General features: G+C 41.5%; 1 protein-coding gene across 1 annotated transcript in view; it reads right to left on the bottom strand.

Annotated features, from left to right (window-relative positions):
* Positions 1 to 23,662, bottom strand: part of LOC122555067 (cilia- and flagella-associated protein 47-like) — a 451,312-nt gene that overhangs the window by 360,674 nt on the left and 66,976 nt on the right. The window contains exons 12-17 of the mRNA XM_043700727.1: positions 21,940 to 22,123; positions 17,804 to 17,857; positions 15,495 to 15,591; positions 12,211 to 12,427; positions 5,627 to 5,871; positions 2,990 to 3,120 (exon numbers count right to left, since the gene is read on the bottom strand). Of these exons, the coding sequence (XP_043556662.1) occupies positions 2,990 to 3,120; positions 5,627 to 5,871; positions 12,211 to 12,427; positions 15,495 to 15,591; positions 17,804 to 17,857; positions 21,940 to 22,123 (928 nt within the window). The remainder of the gene's footprint in view (positions 1 to 2,989; positions 3,121 to 5,626; positions 5,872 to 12,210; positions 12,428 to 15,494; positions 15,592 to 17,803; positions 17,858 to 21,939; positions 22,124 to 23,662) is intronic.

The following is a 23,662-nucleotide window of genomic DNA, read 5'->3' as shown; positions in this document are numbered from 1 at the left end:
CCCTGTGAGCTTTGCATTGCTGTTCCCCTCTGTCCACTTTTACTGCTATCACACCCTAATGCATCTTGGTTCTCTCTGTTTCTTGTTCTACAATCTTGGTGTTTTCCTTTTCTGCTTTCAGTTTTTAGATGGGGTGATCAATGGCATGGTATCAAGTTGCATGGAAAGCAGCTGACGAAAGCTAAATTTTCTGGTAGGAGCTGGTGCAGAAATGTGCCTTGTCACTAAACAGTTCTCTTCTCATCTCTCGTGATTCCTATTCTGTCTCATTTTTTTTGACTTCCCACAACATATTCCATTTCCTACCACTTCTTAACCCCAATTCCTCCAGCAACTCAAGGCAGACTATTTAAACAAATGTCAGCAGCTAAATGTTATGAAGGTGCTTCCACTACTGTTTTAACAAAGACTCATGTCCAAAGGGTTGTGAAAATTGCTTCACTTGATGAAAGATTAGTCAAGAGACTCACTGAAACTTTATCTTTAAAAATACACTTTTTGAGCAATAGGTGTTTATGAAGTTGTAAGGCAACTGACACACTGAACGCAGGAGGAATAGACTGCTTTATCTCCATGGGAGAAAAGTATTTTTTTTAAACTTAGATATTCAATAGACAGTTAGTCATTTCAACAGTGTTAAATGGAGTTGCATGCCAGTACCATCCGGAAATCTTTACACAGCTGATTCTAACAAGGGAATTAACCAGGAAATTGAAAATTCCAATGTGCAATTCCTCTGCATCTGGGACCCATTAAAGTAAGAGAATTTGGAGGATTCCAATATATTTGAGCTTAATGGCTGACCAAAAAAGAGGATTAAAAATCTGCTCTAACTTCCGGGTAAATATAAAGCTCATGTGATCTAGCACCTACCAACTTACCTAGCACTCTACCCACCTCATCCACCTGCACCCAAACCACCTCCCAACACACCTACCCTAAATCAATTGTCATCCAATCCAATATTTGTCTGACATACAAACCTTTTCACAGTAGCTGTGAAACAGATTGCCTGTACTGCTGAACATGTAAACTTCAGAATACAGCACACTTGCTACTGCAAAAGAGGATGTGATCTCAATGATAATTGTTTACTCTGCTGGCTCTGATGTTTCCTGGACAGGTCTCTGCAATTTCTTAACAGAAGAACTCTGTCCATGAATCCCTGAATGCAGAATTGAATCACAGCATATAAAGACAGCATGTTTTTATTATTCAGTATTATTGATAGTGGAATGAAATGGGGGAAAAACTGTTTTAAAAACCAAAGATTATTGAAAGATTGCTATATTTTTCAAAAAATACCATTATATTCTTAAAAGTGTTGTTTACACAAGCGCTTTGTTCCAGAAGGGAGGGAGCAGTTAGTCATGAGGTACAAATAAAGATTCAGCCAACAATGGGAAGTTATTTAGTTCGTGCTCCAGTGACCATGGACCAGGTTTGCAATGACAAAGGCCATCTGCCTCCTAATAAATATATGACTGGCTCCCAGGTAGCTAAACAGATTGTGGATGTGAATGTTCGAGTTAGAAATCTCGGACCACTGAAAAAAGAGCTGTTCTTCCTTTGCAATAAAAACAAATTCAAGCTTAACGAAAGCCAGTTTACTTTCCTCATGAGAATGGTCCCAGGAATGAAAAACTTAACATATGGGGAATGTTTGAGTAATCTGGGTCTATACTTGATGGAGGTTAGAAGGATGAGGGAGTATCTAATTGAAACATACAGAATACTGAATGGCCTGGACAGAGTAGATGTTGGGAAGATGTTTCAATTGGTAGGAGAGACCCGAGGGCATAGCCTTAGAGTAAAGGAAAGACCTTTTAGAATGGAGATAAGGAGAGTGGTGAATCTATGGGATTTAAACTAGTAGATGTGACAAGACCAGAGGGCATAAGTTTAAGGTGAGGAGCAAGTGGTTTAGAGGAGATTTGATAAAAGCTATTTTCACCCAGATGATGGTAGAAATATGAAACTTGCTGCCTGAAAGGGTGGTGGAGGCAGGTGCTCCAGCAACTTTTAAGAAACATCTGGAAGAATACTTTAAACACCAGGGCATAGCAGGCTATAGACCAAGTATTGGTAAATAGGATTAGTGTAGTTCAGTATTGGTTGGTCAGCACAGCAATGGTGGGCTGAAGGCCCTGTCTAGCTAACAACATCCAACCTACCAACCCATCCCAATGTCAATTGGATTCCTCAACCATACTAGGCATTTGGAAGGGACGTTACCAATGGCTGCCACTGCTCCTAGTGGTACTGTCTACAATGGAGTACTGCCAATCTCTGATTGACCAATAGCTCTCTGGGGGTGTTCAGGTTATATTCCTGCCTACAGGCGATACAGGTCAGACCTTGTCACTTGGAATAAATTCCAACCAAGTCTCTGAAAGCACAGCAATCATTCAGCACTGCAGTGAATTGCTGGTCTAAATTTGTGCTCAACCATCTGGAATGAGGCTTGATGCCACCAATCTTGAGAGTAAAGGAATGGTGCCAGTGAGCTCAGGGCAATGAGATGATCTAGCAAAATAAGTTAATATATTGTAGATATCTCCTAATGAAATCTGAACTGAGTTATTCTTTTCTGACTGAAGATTACAGAAATGAAAAAAACTAAGAACGAAGCAAATGAAACATTTGAATTCATAAAAGATAGTGCTTTAAAACAGAAGATATAATTTAAATTGGAACAGCTTATATCCTTCATTGCCACATGACTACTAAAGGCAACTGCATGCATTCCAATGAATCAGGAGAATTAAATGCCTGGAGTACAAATTATAAGTAAAATTTAACATGAATATAGTATTTCCAAATCGAATAAGAAACCCTTCTAACAATTCCTACAGGTTGTTGAAGACAATGGATACAAAAGGTACAGCATCCTGTATTAAGCTAATTCATATTTATTAACAAATTAAGCAAATATAAAGTATATATTCAAACTCATTTTAGAGCAGACCATTTTAAAATAAAATTGTACCTTAGCAATACATTTCAATCTCAGTTTGTTCCCGTGATGTACAATAAGGTCGAACTCTCCTTCCTTAGGGGAGAAGAATGAGGCATGCCAGGCCACTTCACATTCCAGATCATTGAAAGCATCCACGATGCCTGCATAAAGTATAGTTCACAAGTAATGTTATAATGAACAACACAATTGGAAGAATTGAGGTGATATTAAGGTGAGATAATAGGTGTTTTCTTCCTCAGGTTCTCATAGCTAACTTTTCCCTTCATAGAATAGTCATGGCCATTTGGCCCATCGCGTATGCATCATTCTTTGATGGAGCTATCTAATTAGCACCCAGCTCTGCTACCAGATCACCTTCAATTTCTTTTTCCCCTCAAACGGTTATTCAATTTTCTTTTGAAAGTCACTGTTGAATTTGCTTTCACTATCCTTTCAGATCATGCTTTGTAGGTCACAATAACTTGTGGCATAAAGAAATAGGTTGTTAGATAAATAAACAAGGTTCAAGCTATGAGAAAAGGTTATACAGGTTGGGATTGTTTTACTTGGAGCAGCGAAGATTGAGTGTTGACAAGATAGACGGGTAAAAGATTACAAGGGGCACAGATCGGAAGATAAGAAGGCACTTTTTTTTAAGCATTCACAGAAGGGTCAATAACTAGTAGACATAGATTTAAGATAAGAGGTAGAAGACTAACAGGAAAGTTGAGGAGGTCTTTTGTTCAGGAACTCACTGTCTGAGAGGCTGACTGGGTCAAAACCTCTTGTGACATTTAAGCAGTATTTATATAGCTGCTTGCATTGTGACAGCCTCCTAGGGTATAGGCCTGAAGCTGGAACATGGGATTAGTGTAGCCATATCTTTGTTGATTGGTGTGGACAAGATGGGTGAATGCCTTCCTTCTGTGCTATTAGTGTCTTTGAGTGTACAAATCAGTTTTAGTCTGATTACTGGAAATAGTTTTTGCTTATTTACTCAATCAAATGCATGCCTCTATCATAACTCCTTTTAATCTTGTTTGCTCTAAGAAGGACACCCTAACTTCTCCAGTCATATATGTCTGGTACAACACTCCTCACCACCCTTTCTAATGTCTTAGCATTCTTCCAAATACACAGTTGTCTGAGGCCAAACCAACGTATAATGGGGGTTTAGTATGGATTTCTGGCATCTTGTACTCTACGGTGAAATCTTCTGAATTTAGATATTGCTGGAACAGCAGGACTATTTACAGTCATTGGCAGACTTTGCCAGGGCTCCTTCACAGAACCACGACCTTAGCATCCACCTTCCAGATTCCCTGACCAATCAAAGTGAAATGATGAGCTAGATCTGTCAAAGGGTGAATTTCTAATACAGGATCATGACGTGGGTTAGAAGGACTTACCAACATTTGCAGAGGCTGAGGCTGCAGAGCCGTACAAAATGGAGAACAGACCTAAGAAGGCTGCTCCTTGATTCTCTTTGTCTCTCACCTGGTGGTCCTATTGTAGGATCTGAGAGACTGCAGTGAGGCAAGCTCTAAGGATGGAAGGATTTCCACCCAGGCAGACATGGATGAATGCTCAAACGGAGTCTGCAAAAGGAGCATAATCGCTCCAACCTGGAGACAGCAAACCTAAGGAATTTAGGACTCCAGGAGGGCATGACAATTGAGAGGCATAATATCAAGCCTGACACTGTGACCTTGACAACATTCTACTCCACAACACTGTTGAGGACAACAGTTTGCAGTTTCACTCATTTCTCTCTCTGCTGCCAATTCCTCACTTCTCATCTAAACTATCACCACACAGCCTCATCCTTTTGCTGTCTTGCAAGTTAGCCTCCCCAATGTTACCCTTCCCACTAAAACCATTAAGAATGCTCACTCATTTCTGTTTTCTCTCCTTACAGAAGAGAACACACAACATGCTGAAAGCAGAGACTGAGGCCAGGTCTTTCCAGACAGACCACAGTGTCCATTCCTTCTGCCATGTGAGAGGCATGTAAATCCACAAAACCATAAGGACATAGGAACAAAAGTAGGCCATTTGGTCCATTATGTTTGAGCTGTCATTCAATGATATCACGGCTAATTAGATAATCCTCAATTTTATTTTTCTGCCTTTTAAAGTCTATCCATCTCAGCCTTGAATATACATGACTCAGCCTTATGTGGGGAAGAATTCTACAGATTCACCATTCTCTGAGAAGAATTTCCTTTTCACCACTCTCTGTAACTCAGGAGAATTCAGCTATATCTGCCAGTGTTACCGACAGTGTCTCTGATGGTGGTGTCTCTGATAGCGGGATCTCTGACAGTGGTATTTCTAAAGCTGGAGTCTCGATGATGGTGTTTCTGATGGTAATGTCTCAGATGTTGATGTCTTTGATGGTAATGCCTCTGATGGTGGTGTTTCTGATGGTGGTGCGTCTGATGATAATGTCTCTGGCAGAGGTGTTTCTGATGATGATATTTCTAATGTTGATGTTTCTGATGGTGATATCTTTGATGGCAAATTCTCTGATGATGGTATTCTGATGGTGTTGTCTTTGATAGTTATTGTGTTACTAATGCTACTTTAAAGGTAGGAAAGAATGACTTGATTAATTTACTCTCTTTTGCTTCTTCCTCTAGCTAACTTAATTTTTACAACAAATACCTCCATCAGGTCGGATAAAGAATGCGATTCCATCTTCTGAGAGGATTGGACTCCAGCTGAATTGTGCAGGGTAGTTCCGCCTGTTGTAAAGCCGCACAGTTGTTCTGAAGCCCGTTTCTGCTAGAAACCCATAGTTTGGGGTCAGCACCACTTCATTGGTTGATAGCTCAAGAGCCACACAAACCACATTTGCCAGTATTAATATACGACCGACGTGATGATTATTTATCTTGTAGTCTATTGACCTGCATCATAAAAGAAAATTAATATTTTTGCAATACCAGCTGAAGAAACAAGCATTATTGATCACAATACCTCCAATACTAACAGATGGTTCTGTTTAAAATCCTAGAAAAATATGAGCTCCTCTCAGTCTATTGCATACCTATAAAGTGTCCTGCCCAGCATTAACACTGCTTTTCTAATCTGAAGACAGTTGCATCCATTTTTGCATTGCCCAATATGTGATAGAAATTAAGATACTGCAAATACTTATTGGGAAAGGGAGTTGTAAATGAATCAAATTTACCAATCGTAAAATCCACAATTTAAAACAACTTTAAATTGTGCCCATTTCAAAACAGCATTCAGATTCTCAAACTACACTTCGGAGTCCAAGATGTCACATCACCAACACTAATAAGCATGCCAAATGCAAACTTTACAGATGGTAGCTATCATTGCTGATTGAACATTACAAGGTAGTATTGTAAAGAAAAGTTGCTTCAATTCATCCAACTTCACTTTCTATTTTCATACCTCAGCAACATTCTTTCAAGTTATTCTTGACAACCAAATGATTGTAGCAAATTTATCTTGTAGTCTATTGACCTGCTGTCGTATTCAATTCAGAAATTCCTTTTAGAAACACTGTCATCAACTCATTTAGTAAGCATACTATCTGTGTGGATCTGAGCCATACAAGTCATGATATTCCAATACTCAGTCTCTCCTTTCACACATCAGTGAATTAGTTGTGCTTTTAGCCAGGCAGCAATTGTAATGTCAGAATTAAAATCAGCATGAGTCAATGAGAGAGTTCATGCTCCTGATTTTTATCCAGTAATCTCAGCTGAAATTCTGAGATTGCACAGTTAGGTAAGGACAAGAACAGGATTAGCAATAGAGCACAATTTTATTGGTGTATTCAAGGTTTATTGTCAGATTTGTGACAGAATTAGATGAAAAGTCCATTGAGGCCCATCTCAATATCAAGAGCACTTCTCACCATCTGTTATACTTTCGATAAATGGTGTGGTGAGTTTCCTGCTGGGCACTGGGAAGTTGCCTATTAAGGGAGATTAGCTTGTTAAATATCTTGTTAACTGCCCAACTTATCTCATTAATATGCAATTTCCTATGTTATCAAACACACTAAACAGCTAAACGCAATTGATCCACTAACTCTGATCTACTTACAAAACACTTCTACACTTCTGTCCTGCACCAACAATTATTGTTATAATACTGCTGCAAGGACACAGTGTGCTCGTGGATATGAACTCAGCTCATGGACTGGTCCAGGCTGTATCTTCAGCCTCTTCACCTGCTATCACAACACTCACTCATTCAGAGCCTATCTGGATGCTCATAGTATTCCTGCCTTGCATTGCTTTACCTTTGTGCACTTTGCCACTAGGCCCATATTAATATTGAAAGAAGAACAGAAATTGCTGGAGAAACTCATTCAGTCTGACAGCATCTATGGAGAGAAAGCAAAATTAATGTTACAGGTCCACCCATGGACTCTGAAGAAGGGTCACGGAACGAGAAACTTTAACTCTGCTTTCTCTCCACAGATGCTGTCAGACTGAATGAGTTTCTCCAACAATTTCTGTTTCTTTTGTTTCAGATTTCCAGTATCTGCAGTTATTTGTTTTATCACATTACTACTGTCTTATTGTGCTGTTTAGAGCAGGCACAAAGGCAGGAAGCTTGTCACGGTTGTCAGCAGGCTTCAGTCAAGTCTAGGGGTTATCCTTCAGCCAGGGAATCTGAATGACTCAAGTTCAGGGTAGCCTCTGATACCAGCTCAGGGACTTGGACATGAGCAGTCAGCCACCAGGAGACATCTGAGTCAGGGTGTCCTCCTTGTAAGGAGTGAGGAGCTGAATGTCAGTCAGCCCACCAGCTTTGCCCCATCGAGGGTTGTATTCTTCCTTGATTGAAAGTGAGGCAAAGATCAAGGGAGGTGAATTTGGTTGGCTCTTTTGTTACATTCCATCCACGCAGTGAGTTGTCCTGATTGAGTGAGGAGGCAGTGCAGAGGTCACGCAGGGTTAATGGTGCTGGGGCTTGAGGTGGATGAGAGTGAGTGAGTTAAGATGCTGCAAACAATAGTGAGGGTGGTAGACAGTTTAGTCTGGATGGGAGGCCAGTACAATAGCAGAGATAGAGTGAGTGTGAGCTATTGGCGGGATGGCCTACTCCCAACATTGTGAGGCATTAATCCAGATGGTTGAGACTGCAGTAGGCTGGGTGACAATCTCAGATCAGGTTGGCATGATCTGGTGTTGCTGCCTCCACTGCTGTTCCTGGGGGAAGGAGTCCTGCCTCTGCACTACCCCATCCAGCAGTCCTGCCTGCGATGCAAGGCACCAATTTCCACCTGTTTGTCATGTCTGGGATGAAAGCCTGGAATTGCGCAGGGTAACTCTGCCTGACAGTGTTTGCTTGTCCAGGTGCACAACAAACTTTAAAGATGGGACAGTTGCCAGGGTTGCCGGTGAATTCTGGGATATCCTGGCTGTACAGAATTGTTCTTGGAATGGTGATTGGTAAGATGGGACTAAATTCAGACATGAGGGACGCCATTGGGTAGGGAAGGTAGTTAATAAGGTGAGTTTGGCAATATACTGCAAGAAATATTGCAAGGCCTCGCAATGAAATACCATCCAAAAAGACAACGCTACTGGCACTGAGCCAAAAGAACATAACATTCAGCCCAGGGAAAACAGGAGGAGTAGGCCGTTCAGAGCATCGAGCATGCTCCACTATTCAAGAGTGTGGTGCTGGAAAAGCACAGCAGGTCAGGCAGCAATCTTGGAGCAGGAGAATCGATGTTTCAAGCATAAGCATTTCATCTCCTGCTCCTCAGATGCTGCCTGACTGCTGTGCTTTTCCAGCACCACACTCTCGACTCTGATCTCTAGCATCTGCAGTCCTCACTTTCTCCTGCTCCACTCTTGAAAATGATCATGGCTGGGCCTCTCTGTCAATGTCATACTCCTGCCCTCTACCCAGAGCCCTCGACACCTTTAACTTGTAGAAATCTATCTATTTCTTCCTTAAATATATTCAGTGACTTGGCCAGGTTCATTCCCCAATACCAAATCCAATGTGGCCTCGCCCCTTATTGGCCTGTCTACATACTGTGTCAGGAAACCCTCCTGCACACATTGGACAAAAATTGACCCATCTAAACTATAGAATTCCCAGTCAATATTTGAAAAATTAAAATCCCTCATAACAACTACCCTGTCACTCTCGCTCCTAAACTGAATAATTTTTACTATTCTTTCCCACCTACCCCAGAAAGAGCCCCAATTATCTGTGGAACTATTTGGAGGCCAAACACTCCCAACATGGCCTCCTTTCCTTTCCAGTTTCTAACCCATTCCTGAAGAAGGGCCTGTGCCCGAAACGTCGAATCTCCTGTTCCCTGGATGCTGCCTGACCTGCTGTGCTGTTCCAGCAATAAAGTTTCAACTTTGATCTCCAGCATCTGCAGACCTCACTTTCTCCTCTAACCTCAGCCCATACTATCTCAGTAGAAAAGCCCTCAAACATCCTTTCTGCAACCATAATACTGTCCTGGACTAACAATGCCACACGTCCCACTCTTTTACCATTTTCTCTGTTCTTACTGAAACTTCTAAATCCCAGAATCTGCAACAACCATTCCTGTCCCTGCTCAATCCATGTGTCCGAAATGGCCACAAAATCAAAATCCCAGGTACCAACCCATACTGCAAGTTCACCCACCTTATTCCAGATGCTCCTGGCATTGAAGTAGACACACTTCAAACCAACTTCTTGCTTGCCGGTGCCCTCTTGCGACCTTGAAACCTTATTTCGGACCTCACTACTTTCAACCTCCTGTATACTCAAGCTACAATCTGGGTTCCTATCCCTCTGCTGAATTAGCTTAAACCTACCCAAAGAGCATTAGCAAATATCCCACCCAGAATATTGATAGCCCTCTGGTTCAGGTGAAGACCATCCTGTTTGTAGTGGCCTACCTACCCCAGAAAGAGCCCCAATTATCCAGGAATCCAAAACCTTCCGTCTTGTATCATCCCTGTAGCCAAGTGTTCAACTCTTCTCTCTACCTATTCATTGTCTCACTAGCATGTGGCATGGGCAACAAACCAAAGATAACAATTTTGTCTGTCCTAGCTCTAAGCTTCCACCCTAGCTGCCTGAATTTCTGCTGTACTTCCCCATCTCTCTTCCTACCTATGCCGTTGGTGCGTATGTGGACAACAACTTGGGGCTGCTTCCCCTTCCCCTCAAGGATCCTGAAAACATGATCAGAGACATCATGACCCCGGCATCTGGGCGGCAACACACCAACGGTGAGTCTCCCACGTTCCCATATTACCTCCTATCTGTCCCCCAATGACTAATGCTCTGCTCCTCTTCCCCTTCCTTTCTGAGTAACAGGGACAGACTCTGTGCCAGAGATCCATGCCCCATTGCTTATCCCTGGTAAGTCAATTCCCCCAACAGAGTCCAAAACGGTATACTTGTTGTTGAAGGGAACGGCCACAGGGGATCCCTGCACTGCCTGCCGGTTCCCTTTCTGTGCCCTGACAGTAACCCATTCCTGAAGAAGGGCTTATGTCCGAAATGTCGATTCTCCTTCTCCTTTGATGCTGCCTGACCTGCTGCGCTTTTCCAGCAACACATTTTTAAGCTCTGATCCCCAGCATCTGCAGTCCTCACTTTCTCCTAGTAACCCATCTACCCCTTCTCTTGTACCTGAGGTGTGACTACCTCCCTGTAAGTCCTCTCAATAACCCCCTACGCCTCCCAAATGATCTGAAGTTCATCCAGCTCCAGCTCCAGTTCCCTAACACAGTTCTCGAGGAGCCAGCGTTGGGTGCACTTCCCACAGATACAGTGGTGACCCTTACCTCCCACATTCTGCAGGAGGAACATTCAACTGCCCTAACTTCCATTCCTACTATTCTAAATTCCCAACAAGATTACTGAAAACTAAAAAAAAATAAAAACTAGTCCATTTAATTCACTTAATCTGGTGCACAGAGCTTTTTTTTCTGGTTAGAGGAGGAGGATGGGTGGGAGATACTACCCGAGTAGTCCTTCGGGTAAAGCAACTGCCCGAATATAAATCCTCACTTACCCAGCAGTCCCACGTCCACTCCTGCTCAGCATGCGCTCCACCTATACACGAGTTAAATTTACCTTCCTGTCGGGCCTCTGGTCCTCACTGTCACTCCTCCTACTTCAACTGCCATCGAAGAAATGAAGACCACTGAACCCCCGAGATAAGCTTATATACTTTAAACTTACCTTCCCATTGGGCCTCTGTCACTCCTCCCATTTCAACTGCTGCCAAAAAAATAAAGACTTGGATGCTAACTTTTTTGTAATGTGTTCATGGGACCCCGAAATGCCTCTGTGCTGTAGATTTCTGCACCTCTCTGTACTTAAATAATATTCTTCACTTCTATTTTCCCTGTTTAACCTATCTGGATCTTTTTCAGACCATTAAAGCCATCCTCACCACTTGCATTCACACTTATCTGTATGTCATCCACAAACTTAGCTGCAGTACATTCACTTTCTTATCCAAGTCATGAATATATATTGGAAATAATTATGGTTGCAGTATTTATTCCTGTGGCACTAGTTACAATTTGTTAGTCTGAAAATATCCTGTCTTATCATAACTCTCCGTCGTCTATTAGCTAGCCAGTCCTCTATCCATTCTAATATACTAACCACAATACCATGGGTTCTTACCTTGTTAAGTAACCTTATGTGTGGTACCTTATTAAATGCATTCTGAAAATCCAAATATATTACACCCATTGCTACCCCTTTAACTATCCTACTTGTTAACTCCTCAAAGAATTCTAATCTGGAAATTGAGACCGACTTTAAGTTATGCTTTTGAAAATGTTTATTATTTTTTCCAAGACCCTTCAGCAAAGTAAATGGAAACACACTTGCTTAAACTTTCAATAAGGTCCCCAGTGCATCTGAGTGGCATAAGACCTCAGAAGGTAAGAACAATAATTTATACTTAATTTGCTACAACATCAAAACACATGAGGCAGTGTGGAGTTGAAATTAACAATGGACAAGGACTCAAACTGTACAGTATCGCACTGTTTGCCCATGAAATGTCCATTGCATGTTTGTTTAAGTGGACTTGAATAGAAATGAATATTAGACTGACATATGAGAGGCAAAAAAGACTATTTTGCCTGCTTTGTCACCACCTTCATATTCAATTAACCAAAATCAACTTATTTATTTATTTTCATTTATTTATGTTCACTGACAGTTTGCTTCTCTATTGAAAAACAAAGCAATTCTTCTTTGAAACTTACTTTTGAAATGCTCCCTCTGATGTAGACTCAAATATTATAGGTAGGCAAGCTGCGGACATGGGTGGTACCACCTGAGATAATGGGCTGGATTCCCGGAGTTCTGGATAGTCAGCTGTCACTTCAATTAGTATGTAAGTGGGTAAGTTGTTCACAATATTTAAAATCTGCTTTGATGTTGAATATACACAAACATTTCCAAAGTCAATTGTAGTTGGACCTGAAGTTTAAAAAAAATTCAAAAACAAATTGTACCAAACAAATTGCCTTTGTCATAGATTAAATGCAATTCCACAGGGGACAAAAGGTAGCAGTTCCGTGATCATTAAGTACATTTTTCACGATCAAAACTTGAGGGAGTGGGTACTGGATTCTTAGAAAAACGAAAAGTGGAACTGTATACAATTCATAGTGCAGCAATGTTACAACAACAACAATAATATTGTTGCTTATATTCTAATGCCTAATCTCATCAATTATTTCTGGACCAAAATTACTGTCAAAGCTTACTCTATTTAAAGTTGTTCATGATTAAGATTTAAATATGATGATTTTTAAAACTATGCTTTCCTTTTGTTAGTTAAAGGGAATAATTTGCAAGGGAACAGAGCAAAAACAAGCTTAGAGATTAAAATATTTACTCTCCAACCAGATTTAGTGAATTATTAATTTCCATTATTTTCTCATTATCCGAATTTTCTCATTTCCATCATTTTCTCATTAACCTCGATTATCCGAATATCAATTATCCGAATATCAGTTTATCCGAGGGGATCTCAAGGTCCCGATAGAAACATTACGTCAAAGAGCTGTTTCAACCCTGATCGCGTCTTTTGTTTACAGGTATAATGATTAAAAACAAACTCAGCTCACTGAAATGCTGCTGAGAACAGTCCTGGACAGTCCAGGCACCGTCTCCAAATGACTGACTTCCCGCCCTTTCTCTCTCCCCTCACACTTTCCCTGGAGTTCTACGTAGGGGTGAACCCTAAACCCCCTGCCCCAGATAATCACTTTAACATTGTACTGTACTGGGCAGAAGTGGAACCTGTCAAAAAGTTGTGTGCGTGTGTGCACACGCATGCTATTTGGATATTACCCCACAAAGGCAGCAGCAGTCTTACTGTTAATGTACAGTCCAGCTGGCCTAGCAGGGTGTGGTCAGATGGGGCCGGTGGTGCAGACGGGGGTCAGACAGTGGGTGGGGATGTTAGGGGGTGCGGGGTTGGGGGTGGGGCGGGGCGTGGATGCAGTGGTGGATAGGGCTAGGAGCAGACGAGGTTGGGGGCAGGTGGGGGGGGGCGGGGTCTCACGCGCAGTGTGTTGCTGCCTAGTCTCCTGAACGGGGAGCAGACTTCACAGAAAACTCTGAGCCCCAGAGAAAATCAATTAACCGAAGAATCAATTATCTAAATGAAATAGTGCCCACTCATCTCATTCAGATAATCGAGGTTCCTCTGTATAATGTTTTTTTATTACGTTTTAACTCACCATCTAAGATCACACATTAAGAATTGCTAATTGCATGAGATATCAGAAACAGCTGGTTCTTTTTTAATCTCATACCCCTTCCAGTAAGGGTAGAAGAAACATAAACTAAGAAAGATTGGTCAATGAATTTCCAAAATGATAGAGGTGTAAAATATCTTAGAAAGGGGTCACTGAAAAGAAAAAGTGTAAGGATTGAATTTCCACATGATCTCATAAATAATTCGAGATAAGGTTTTAAGCACCTCCATGTATCACATCTGAATGCACCAAAAGCATCATAATAAGAAGACCAATATGTAGGAGAAAGTCTTTTCCACTTTTTGAATTAGATTGGATTTACTTAGAAATTGAGAAAATGAAGATCACTGATTAACGTTATGGTCAAAACACTGTATGTAATTGGTTTAATAAACTATGAAAGTATCAATATTCTGAGATTCAAAAGCAACATGCTGGAGATGCTGGAAACCTGAAATAAAAACAGAAAATGCTGGCAACACTGTTGGCAGACCTCGCAGCATCAGTGGAAGAGAAATGAAGTTCAGATTTGACATTATTGATCCTCATCAGGGTGGCCCAGTAGCTAACTGAAAAACCCACACAACCCCATTTTGCCTATTTCAGGGAGCAATCAGAGACCTCCCTACAGTCTCCTATTTCCTTAAGGGATCATAGTCTGCCTCCAAGAGCTTCTAATAAATACAGATGTTAACAAGGCTGGGATTGCACCAACATCAGAGACGTACATGAGGTTATCAACTGGAGCAGGAGAAAAGTGGTTCAGTCTTAGAGGACAGCCTGTTGCCGAGTTAATATGCATGGACCAGCCAGAAAGGAACCAGCCAAAGGCACAGTGAAACCTGTTGCATAATAACCCAGAACAATAGAAACAAACTCCAGGAAGAAGAAACGTTTAGAATGGGAAAGGTGAAAGTCTGCAGTAGGCATCCACAATTGGACACCAAATAACCCATTCTTTTGCTCAATGTTAAACATGTATTTGGAAAAAAACAACTCCCCCCTCTCTATATATTGATCAGAAGATAAATTACTATCAACATACACCTTCTTCATGTCTGAAGGTTGGTAGTCATGGCTCTCCACATATCACTACCTTTGGCATTTACTCAATGATATCACAATGGGGCAAGTGAAAGTGGCGAACCCCAAGAACTACACCAAATAACTGACAGGATTGTCACCCATTAAGCACCACATACCATTGATCCAAACTAAATTTCCTTGTCACTTTCAAAAAGGAACATTGAATATTGTGGTAACATTTGAAATATAAGTGTTAGATGAACATTTCATATGTAACCATAAACGTAAATGGTTGGTAAAACACGTGACAAATATCTATATTTCAATAGGCAGTATCCGCAGATGCAACTTTGTGACAGGAAAATAATGGCCTTAACAAACTGACTATTCAGAAACAAGTGGGGAATTGGTGGTGTCACTGAATTAGCAATTCAGACTAATGTTTGGTGACTCGGTTTCAAATCTCACCACAGCAGCTACTAGAATTTAAATTTGCCAACTTAACCTAGAATATAAAGATCATCTTCATAATAGTGACAAAACCATTGTGGACGGGACATCTACCTTCCTTATCATCCTGCTCTAGCCTAAATGGAACTGACCCAGAGCAACATGGCCGACTGAAATGGCATAACAAGGCATTCAGACCAAATGCAATTAGAGATGGGCAACAAACCCTGGCCTTGATAGTTATGTACACATCCCATGAAATCATCTTTTGTCTCGATCAATGTTATAAACATTTAACCTACCAATGGATATTTGATGAATTTGCTGGGGTGTCAGAAACAAACTGCAATCCATTTCCTCTTGAAGTGAAGATGGAACAGCATTAAGGCCATCTCTAGCCTACGGTAAATAATTGAAAGAAGAGTAAGTGTGCTGTAGTGGAGGGAGAAAACAGTGAAATGTTTCATCTATAATATCTATAAGTACATTGTCCATTGTTTTGAAATGGTTTTTTTTTGGTTATTAAACAAACTAACAAGACTTTTTTCCACTAAATTTTACTTGGAAGCTAATCTGAATGCTTTACACTGTGTTCCCCAGTTCTCTGTGTTTCTAGCAACAAATCTTACTTGAATAGCACTTCTGTTCTTCTCTCTCTTTTTCATAAAAGGGGCATGATATGATGCTGGAAATTGACCTGAATCTTGCTGGAGTTTCTGATGATGAATAGCTAGAGATTTATGAAACGACTCCTCTGAAACTGACCACATCTTCAGGGTTTCATGCAGGTCTGCACTAATGGAGAAATCCCAAAGTTGCTTTCTGTTATTCTCTACTCTGCCAGAGGTTGTGCTGTACACTGTCTTATCACAGCCAATGATCATTGTAATCAGTTCATGCAGAATCAGTTTTCCTTTCTTCACTCTCACATCGCTGTTTGAAACCCAATAAAAGGTTTCAACTTGTTCAGTCCGGTATAACTGGGTTTCTATCAGCACAGTAAACAATAACAATTGCTGAGCAACAGATGCAGTCTTTCAAATGCAATTTTATATTTGTGGACTGTTGTTTAATAAACTAAAAAAATATTGTTTGGAAACAATAGACAATGTATTTATAGATATTACTGTGTTTTTGAGTGGAGGGACATTTCACTGTTAAGATTTAAACTAGACCCTTCAAACAAATTTATTTCACACATTTTCTCATTATATCTAATGAGTATTTCTCTTGGCACAACCTGCTGAAAACGTAATTGGATTTTAATACCTTTCATTCCCTGATAGGCTGTCTGTGAGAATTTACTAATCTCACTGGCAACTCGGGAAACTTGATACTGTCACAACAGCTCCATGCTGGGGATCCCCATTAAAGAAAGCTACAATGAGATATCTGTCCTCTGAAATGCATTCAAAAGATCATATCGTACTACTCAAAGAAGGGCAGGAGAGCTGTCTGACGACATTTACAAATTTCCCTTTTAACTCTCAAAGAATGTTACAAAAACAAATTCATTAGCTTCTGGGATTTCTGCTTCTGGGATCTTGTGTGAAAATGGTCTGAGTATTTCCTTGCAACTGTGAATACATTATCTTTAAAAGAAAGTCATTAGCTGAAAATTTTACCCTGACAGCTGATGAATATGTGGGAGACAAAAAGAATTAGTTTGCTCAAGTTTGATCAGTAGCTTATTCCAGACTGGAACAGCAAACACAAGAAAGCTGTGGATGCATACCTAATTGACAAGATGTCAACAATTAGGCTGAAGATGGTCATAAAAGGCAGTAAAAGACCATCATGAGAGAGCAAAACATTAGTCTGCTCAGGAAAAACTTTGTGTAAGCATTTGCTTATTTCAGGTGATACAAAGAGAAGCATGCATGCCTATGTTCAATTGTACTTTGCTCATATACTTTTGGTGTAAATTGTTTGTTTGCCAAGATAAAGTGATTATCAGTAAATGATGTTGCAAAAATTCAAGTGAACAATACAATTATTTTTATTTCTCACACATTGTACAAGTCTTTGTTTTTACCTCCCCTTCTTTCTCATAAGCAAAACATCTTGCAATTATCTGAAGTTAAAAAATCCACACGTCATTGTCAGATCTTTTCCAAAGCCAAATCATCTGTGAGAAAGACTGCTGGATTTAAATAACATTTTATCTGTGGAATTTTCTTCCTCTGAGGATGAAGGATCCTCCATCAATTAGTATATTCCAATTTGAGACCAATAGATTTTTGTGCATTTCCCATGCCCATTCAAAAGTGCACAGATTTTGTTGCTTGACTGATTGAGAGTCCAAACAGTTTTATTCCACATCTCCAATATTTTCACAACTCATTAGTGAAAGTGTTTGAAGAATTCTTTTTAAAAATATTTTATTGCAGCAACAATTTTCCTCCCAGGTTGCTTGCAGAAATATCCCGGGGATTAACTTGTGCTATGGATGGCAATCCTCTCCTAAAAGCTTTCCAGCAAGCCTTATTGGCAATATAGTGTGTGAATATTGGAGCAGGTGACGGTTCACTTTTGTTACACCTCGAACTATTCCAATTCCTTTCCCCATTGCCCTCAACCCAATCAAGAGTAGCTTGCTTTTGCAACTCACCTTTGCAAAATGGCCCATTGTGCCCATGGAACTTTCATCGCGACAGGCCAATGCCTTGAGGTGGAAAGACAGAACAAAAAATATTATGTCAAATGAAGGAAGAAATACAAAGGCACAAGCGGCCCTGGTATAAGCAAGAATACCTTTCACATGATTATTCAGGGTTTCGAGTCATACATGAACAAAACACTGTGCATAATGCAAAACTGAAATAAGAACAAAAAGTGCTGGGAAACAATCAGCTGGCCAAGCAGCATGTGTGATGGACATTCGTCAGAACTTAAGGAAAGGTTATGAAACTGAAGTTGATTTTATTTATCGCTGAACAGCAATGGCAAATGAGCCTGCAATTTTGGATTGCCAAACAATGTGAAACTTCCCAACGTGGTCCTGCTGCACAGCAACTTTGATGTGATCTGAAGCATGTGGTTAGTGCAGAGGGAACCCAGACAACAATGGTGGTCCATCAACTAATAATGCAAACAATTCAATTGTCAGCTCAATAAAGAGAAAGCAATTTTGGAGGAGAGTCACAGGAAATACAGGCAACAGCACTGCGGAAAGGCGGTCATAGGGATGGTGCATTTAAGAGTACTGCTTTTAAAAAAAGGAAGGATCAGATAACTCTTCATTCAGTGGAATCCAACAGTTGAGTGTTTTGATGTTGAAGAGAATTTCATCTGCGGGCACTGGACTAATTGGGTGAGGGAGAGGAGGGACAGGGAGTCAACCTTGAGGAGTTAGTGAGGTAGTGCAAGACTGTTCAGGTAGCTGCTGTAGAAAATTTGCTACAAAGGAAGGCCATCCCGAGATCAGGGCCTCCATAACATATACCAACAAAGAATGGGCTTCCTGGATGATAGTGCTGCCGAAGGATGTTTCAATAAACAAAAATGATGAGAGAATTGCATACACTTGTAGAGGTGCATTTCACACCTCACCAAACATGCTGGCAGTGCCTGGTAAAGTGACAGTGGAACTGGACTTCTATGTCTTAGGGTGCTTTTAAAGGACATCACTGGACCTGGCTGCCAACTCGCAAGTGAATGCTCATCACAATGTAAAGCAGGTAACAATACCCAATTTGAAATTATGATTTGGAGATACCGGTGTTGGACTGGGGTGTACAAAGTTAAAAATCACACAACATCAGGTTTTAGTCCAACAGGTTTAATTGGAAGCACACTAGCTTTCGGAGCGACGCTCCTTCAACAGGTGATTGTGGAGGGCTCGATCGTAACACAGAATTTATAGCAAAAATTTGCAGTGTGGTGTAACTGAAATTATACATTGAAAAATTGATTGTCTGTTAAACCTTTCATCTATTAGAATACAGCAACTTTTTTTAAAAGTTGCATTCTCAGGTTAGCTGTTAACAATGGTGATAGCTAGACAATATGTTGAAGGTGTTAGCCCCCTGTGTTCTCTGTCCATGACCTGATGTTTAGATTGATTCTAATCTAAAAAGTGAGATAACAGAGTTTTACATAAATTCATGCAGTTTTTGAGCTCAGAGTTCTAAATGAATGTATGCTCAAAAACTGCATGAATTTATGTAAAACTCTGTTATCTCACTTTTTAGATTAGAATCAATCTAAACATCAGGTCATAGACAGAGAACACAGGGGGCTAACACCTTCAACACATTGTCTAGCTAGCACCATTGTTAACAACTAACCTGAGAATGCAACTTTTAAAAAAAGGGTTTTGTGATTTACACATGAAAGAAGTGAAACTATCACTGTATTCTAACAGATGAAAGGCTTAACAGACAATCAATGTTTCAATGTATAATTTCAGTTAGATCACACTGCAAATTTTTGCTATAAATTCTGTGTTACGATCGAGCCCTCCACAATCACCTGATGAAGGAGCGTCGCTCCGAAAGCTAGTGTGCTTCCAATTAAACCTATTGGACTATAACCTGGTGTTGTGTGATTTTCAATTTGAAAGGGCATCGGATTATATTAAATTCACCACTGATCAAGGCAAGCAAGCAGAGGGAATGTGATTTGCCTCCATTTCTGGGCTCCTTGTCTGATAAGATAGCACTGAAAATGTGTTGCTGGAAAAGCGCAGCAGGTCAGGCAGCATCCAGGGAACAGGAGAATCGACGTTTCGGGCATAAGCCCTTCTTCAGGAATGAGGAAAGTTTGTCCAGCAGGCTAAGATAAAAGGTAGGGAGGAGGGACTTGGGGGAGGGGCGTCGGAAATGTGATAGGTGGAAAGAGGTCAAGGTGAGGGTGATAGGTCAGACTGGGGTGGGGGCAGAGAGGTCAGGAAGAAGATTGCAGGTTAGGAAGGCGGTGCTGAATTCGATGGATTTGACTGAGACAAGGTGGGGGGAGGGGAAATGAGGAAACTGGAGAAATCTGAGTTCATCCCTTGTGGTTGGAGGGTTCCTAGGCGGAAGATGAGGCGCTCTTCCTCCAACTGTCATGTTGTTGTGGTCTGGCGATGGAGGAGTCCAAAGACTTGCATATTCTTGGTGGAGTGGGAGGGGGAGTTGAAGTGTTGAGCCACAGGGTGGTTGGGTTGGTTGGTCCGGGTGTCCCAGAGGTGTTCTCTGAAATGCTCCGCAAGTAGCCGGCCTGTCTCCCCTGATTAGATAGCACCACTCAAACTCTCTCTGTACAAGGTCGATGTGCAGATGGGCAAGACACTTAGGCAATTTTTTATAGAATCCCTACAGTGTGAAAACAGCCCACTGAGTCCACATCAACTCTTCAAAGAGCATCCCAGCAAGACCCACCCCCTACCCTACCCCTATAACCTGCATTTCCCATGGCTAATCCACTTAGCCTGCACATCCCTGAATACTGTGTGCAATTTAGCGTGCCCAATCCACCTAACCTGCACATCTTCGGACTGTGGGAGGAAATCAGACCAACCAGAGAAAACCCATGCAGATATGGGGAGAATGTGCAAACTCCACAGACAGATGCCCAAAGGTTGAATCAAACCTGGATCCCTGGCACTGTGAGGCAGCGATGCTAATCACTGAACCACCTTGAATACACCATTATGTATTCAAATATGTTTCAACTGTTTATGCCAGAAATAAAAAGAGTGCAGTTAATTTGTTGTTAACTCTGTTTCTCTCCACAGATGTTGCTGAGTTTCTCTGGCATTTACTGATTTTATTTCAGATCTCCAGTATCCTCAGTAGTTTTCATTCAGAGTTCTCACTTTGTCAGTCTATCTGCTTAGAACCTATGTATTCGCCTGGAGAAAACAAAGGAGGAAATGGAAGGTCCACCCAATCACCTGGAGACAAAAAGATCATTTCAGCTCATCTTGGGAGGAATCCCAGCTTGCAACTGTCAACTTCCTGATGCACCTCAACCCTGAAAATGTGAATTCTCTTGTCCTCTGTGGACGTTTGGACATCAAGATTGATGTCAAGCCCTTTCTTGGAGTTGTGTATCTTTTACTGTTGCAAAGTAAACAGTGGAAGAGTTAAGCCTTTCGCTACCTCCAGTGGGTCAAACACATGATATTGCTGCCTTGTGTTGCCTTGTCCTCAAGAACTTGTGATAGGAGCTTTGCCAATCTGGAAAAACCATATTTCCGTGTTTGGTGGCACCACGGACCCAAGGCTGCGCAAATCATGTTTTTGCTGGTCAGTACTGGAGGTAGCAGGTTGTCTCTCCTTGCCAGACCACAGAAGATTGTGGGGGCCTCTCTAACATAGTAGCTATTTCCTGAGGCACCTCCTGCCAGGCCTGCTTCATCTGACAGACTAGTCGTCTCCTGCTGCTCTCAGGAACCAATATGCTCTGCCATACAGCCACTTGAAGTACCACAAGTTGGAATCTGTAAATCATGTGGCTGCCTTTGCAAGAAGGCTTGACGTGCTGTTGGTCACTGCTCTCCTTTCTTCCTCATTCCAGAATAATCACCTACCACAATAAAGACCGCAATTGGATTTGCCGGGAACCTATGTCAGCTACCAGGTGCCAATTCGAGCGGGTTGATTTCAGAATTCTGACCCAAAAATGAAGAACTAGCTCATGCACTCAGTTCCAGCCTCCACCGCTGAATAATTTCCACCAGCTTCTGTTTCTATTTCTAATGATAACATAGCTGCTACATAATCTTACCATAAAAGTGGAACTGAAATGAAACAAACTTACTGGTTTTTCTGCAAGATTGCTGTATTTGACTTTAGGCTTGTGTTTCCTAGGTGGCGGCACCGTAGAACATATTTTTAGTGGCTGTCTCTGTGGCATAAAGGGTGTGACTTCAGGATATGGAGAGTTTAGTCCTTCTGCAGGTCTCAGACCAATATCTTTTGCGTTGTTAAATTGTTCAAATTCTCTAAAGATGGAGAATGAATAGGCTTTACAATAATACTATAGTATACAAGGTCGTTTAAATATCTTGTTAAGAGCCAACTGAAGATCATTTTCTACTCGGGATTCCAACTAAAAGTACACATTTTTGATAAATCTTAGTTGCATCTGATTTTTCCAGAGCAAACCATTTGCTCTGCTACTTTATACTGTTCATAAACAAAATGATAACTCTATAAAATATTCTCCATATCTTCAGTTATTTGGAGCAAAGGTAGTTGAGTTAAGAACAAAAAGTTCCGATCAACATAGCAGCAATATGAAAAGCCATGTGCATAAATAAAACTATAATTCCTAATAGGAATTCAAGGTTCATAATGGCAATACATGTTGAAGTGTAAACCAGAGCACCACAATGAAACTTTAATTGAAGACAAGATTTTATTCAGCAGCACTGACAGGCAGTAGGTGACATTGAAAATTGGGCAGCAACTACTTGACAATTCTAAAGCAAAAGGCAACTGAAACCATTAACATTTAAGACTTGGGCAGTAAAGGTGAGAAGTTTGGAAAAAATAAGCTTTCATTCATGTTCAGAATAATAAGGGGTCAGCCATATCTATCAGCAATAGTGTTAAGTGTTTAAAGTGTAACTAAGCATTAATTTGAATTAGTGGTGCTGGAAGAGCACAGCAGTTCAGGCAGCATCCGAGGACAGGCAACATCGACGTTTCGGGCAAAAGCCCTTCATTAGGAATAAAGGCAGAGAGCCTGAAGCGTGGAGAGATAAGCTAGAGTAGGGTGGGGATGGGGAGAGAGTAGCATAGAATACAGTAGGTCAGTGGGGGAGGAGATGAAGGTGATAGGTCAGGGAGGAGAGGGTGGAGTGGATAGGTGGAAAAGGAGCTAGGCAGGTTGGACAAGTCCGGACAAGTCAAGGAGACAATGTTGAGCTGGAGGTTAGAAACTAGGATGAGGTGGGGGAAGGGGAAATGAGGAAGCTGTTGAAGTCCACATTGATGCCCTGGCGTTGAAGTTTTCCGAGGCGGAAGATGAGGCATTCTTCTTCCATGCGTCTGGTGGTGAGGAAGCGGCGGTGATCTATCTCTTGCAAAAATGCCATCCCATATTCCCAATTCCACCGCCTCCGCCATATCTGCTCCCAGGAGGACCAGTTCCACCATAGAACACACCAGATGGCCTCCTTCTTTAGAGACCACAATTTCCCTTCCCACGTGGTTAAAGATGCCCTCCAACGCATCTCGTCCACATCCCGCACCTCCACCCTCAGACCCAACCCCTCCAACCGCAACAAGGACAGAACGCCCCTGGTGCTCACCTTCCACCCTACCAACCTTCGCATAAACCAAATCATCCGCCGACATTTCCGCCACCTCCAAACAGACCCCACCACCAGGGATATATTCCCCTCCCCACCCCTCTCCGCCTTCCGCAAAGAACGTTCCCTCCGTGACTACCTGGTCAGGTCCACGCCCCCCAACGAACCACCGTCCCGTCGTGGCACACTCCCTTGCCACTGCAGGAATTGCAAAACCTGCGCCCA

Source organism: Chiloscyllium plagiosum, chromosome 12, assembly GCF_004010195.1.
Source record: "Chiloscyllium plagiosum isolate BGI_BamShark_2017 chromosome 12, ASM401019v2, whole genome shotgun sequence".
In the NCBI taxonomy this organism is placed as follows: domain Eukaryota; kingdom Metazoa; phylum Chordata; class Chondrichthyes; order Orectolobiformes; family Hemiscylliidae; genus Chiloscyllium; species Chiloscyllium plagiosum.
Note: the sequence above shows the minus strand (reverse complement) of the source record. Positions and strands in the feature narration are given on the sequence as shown.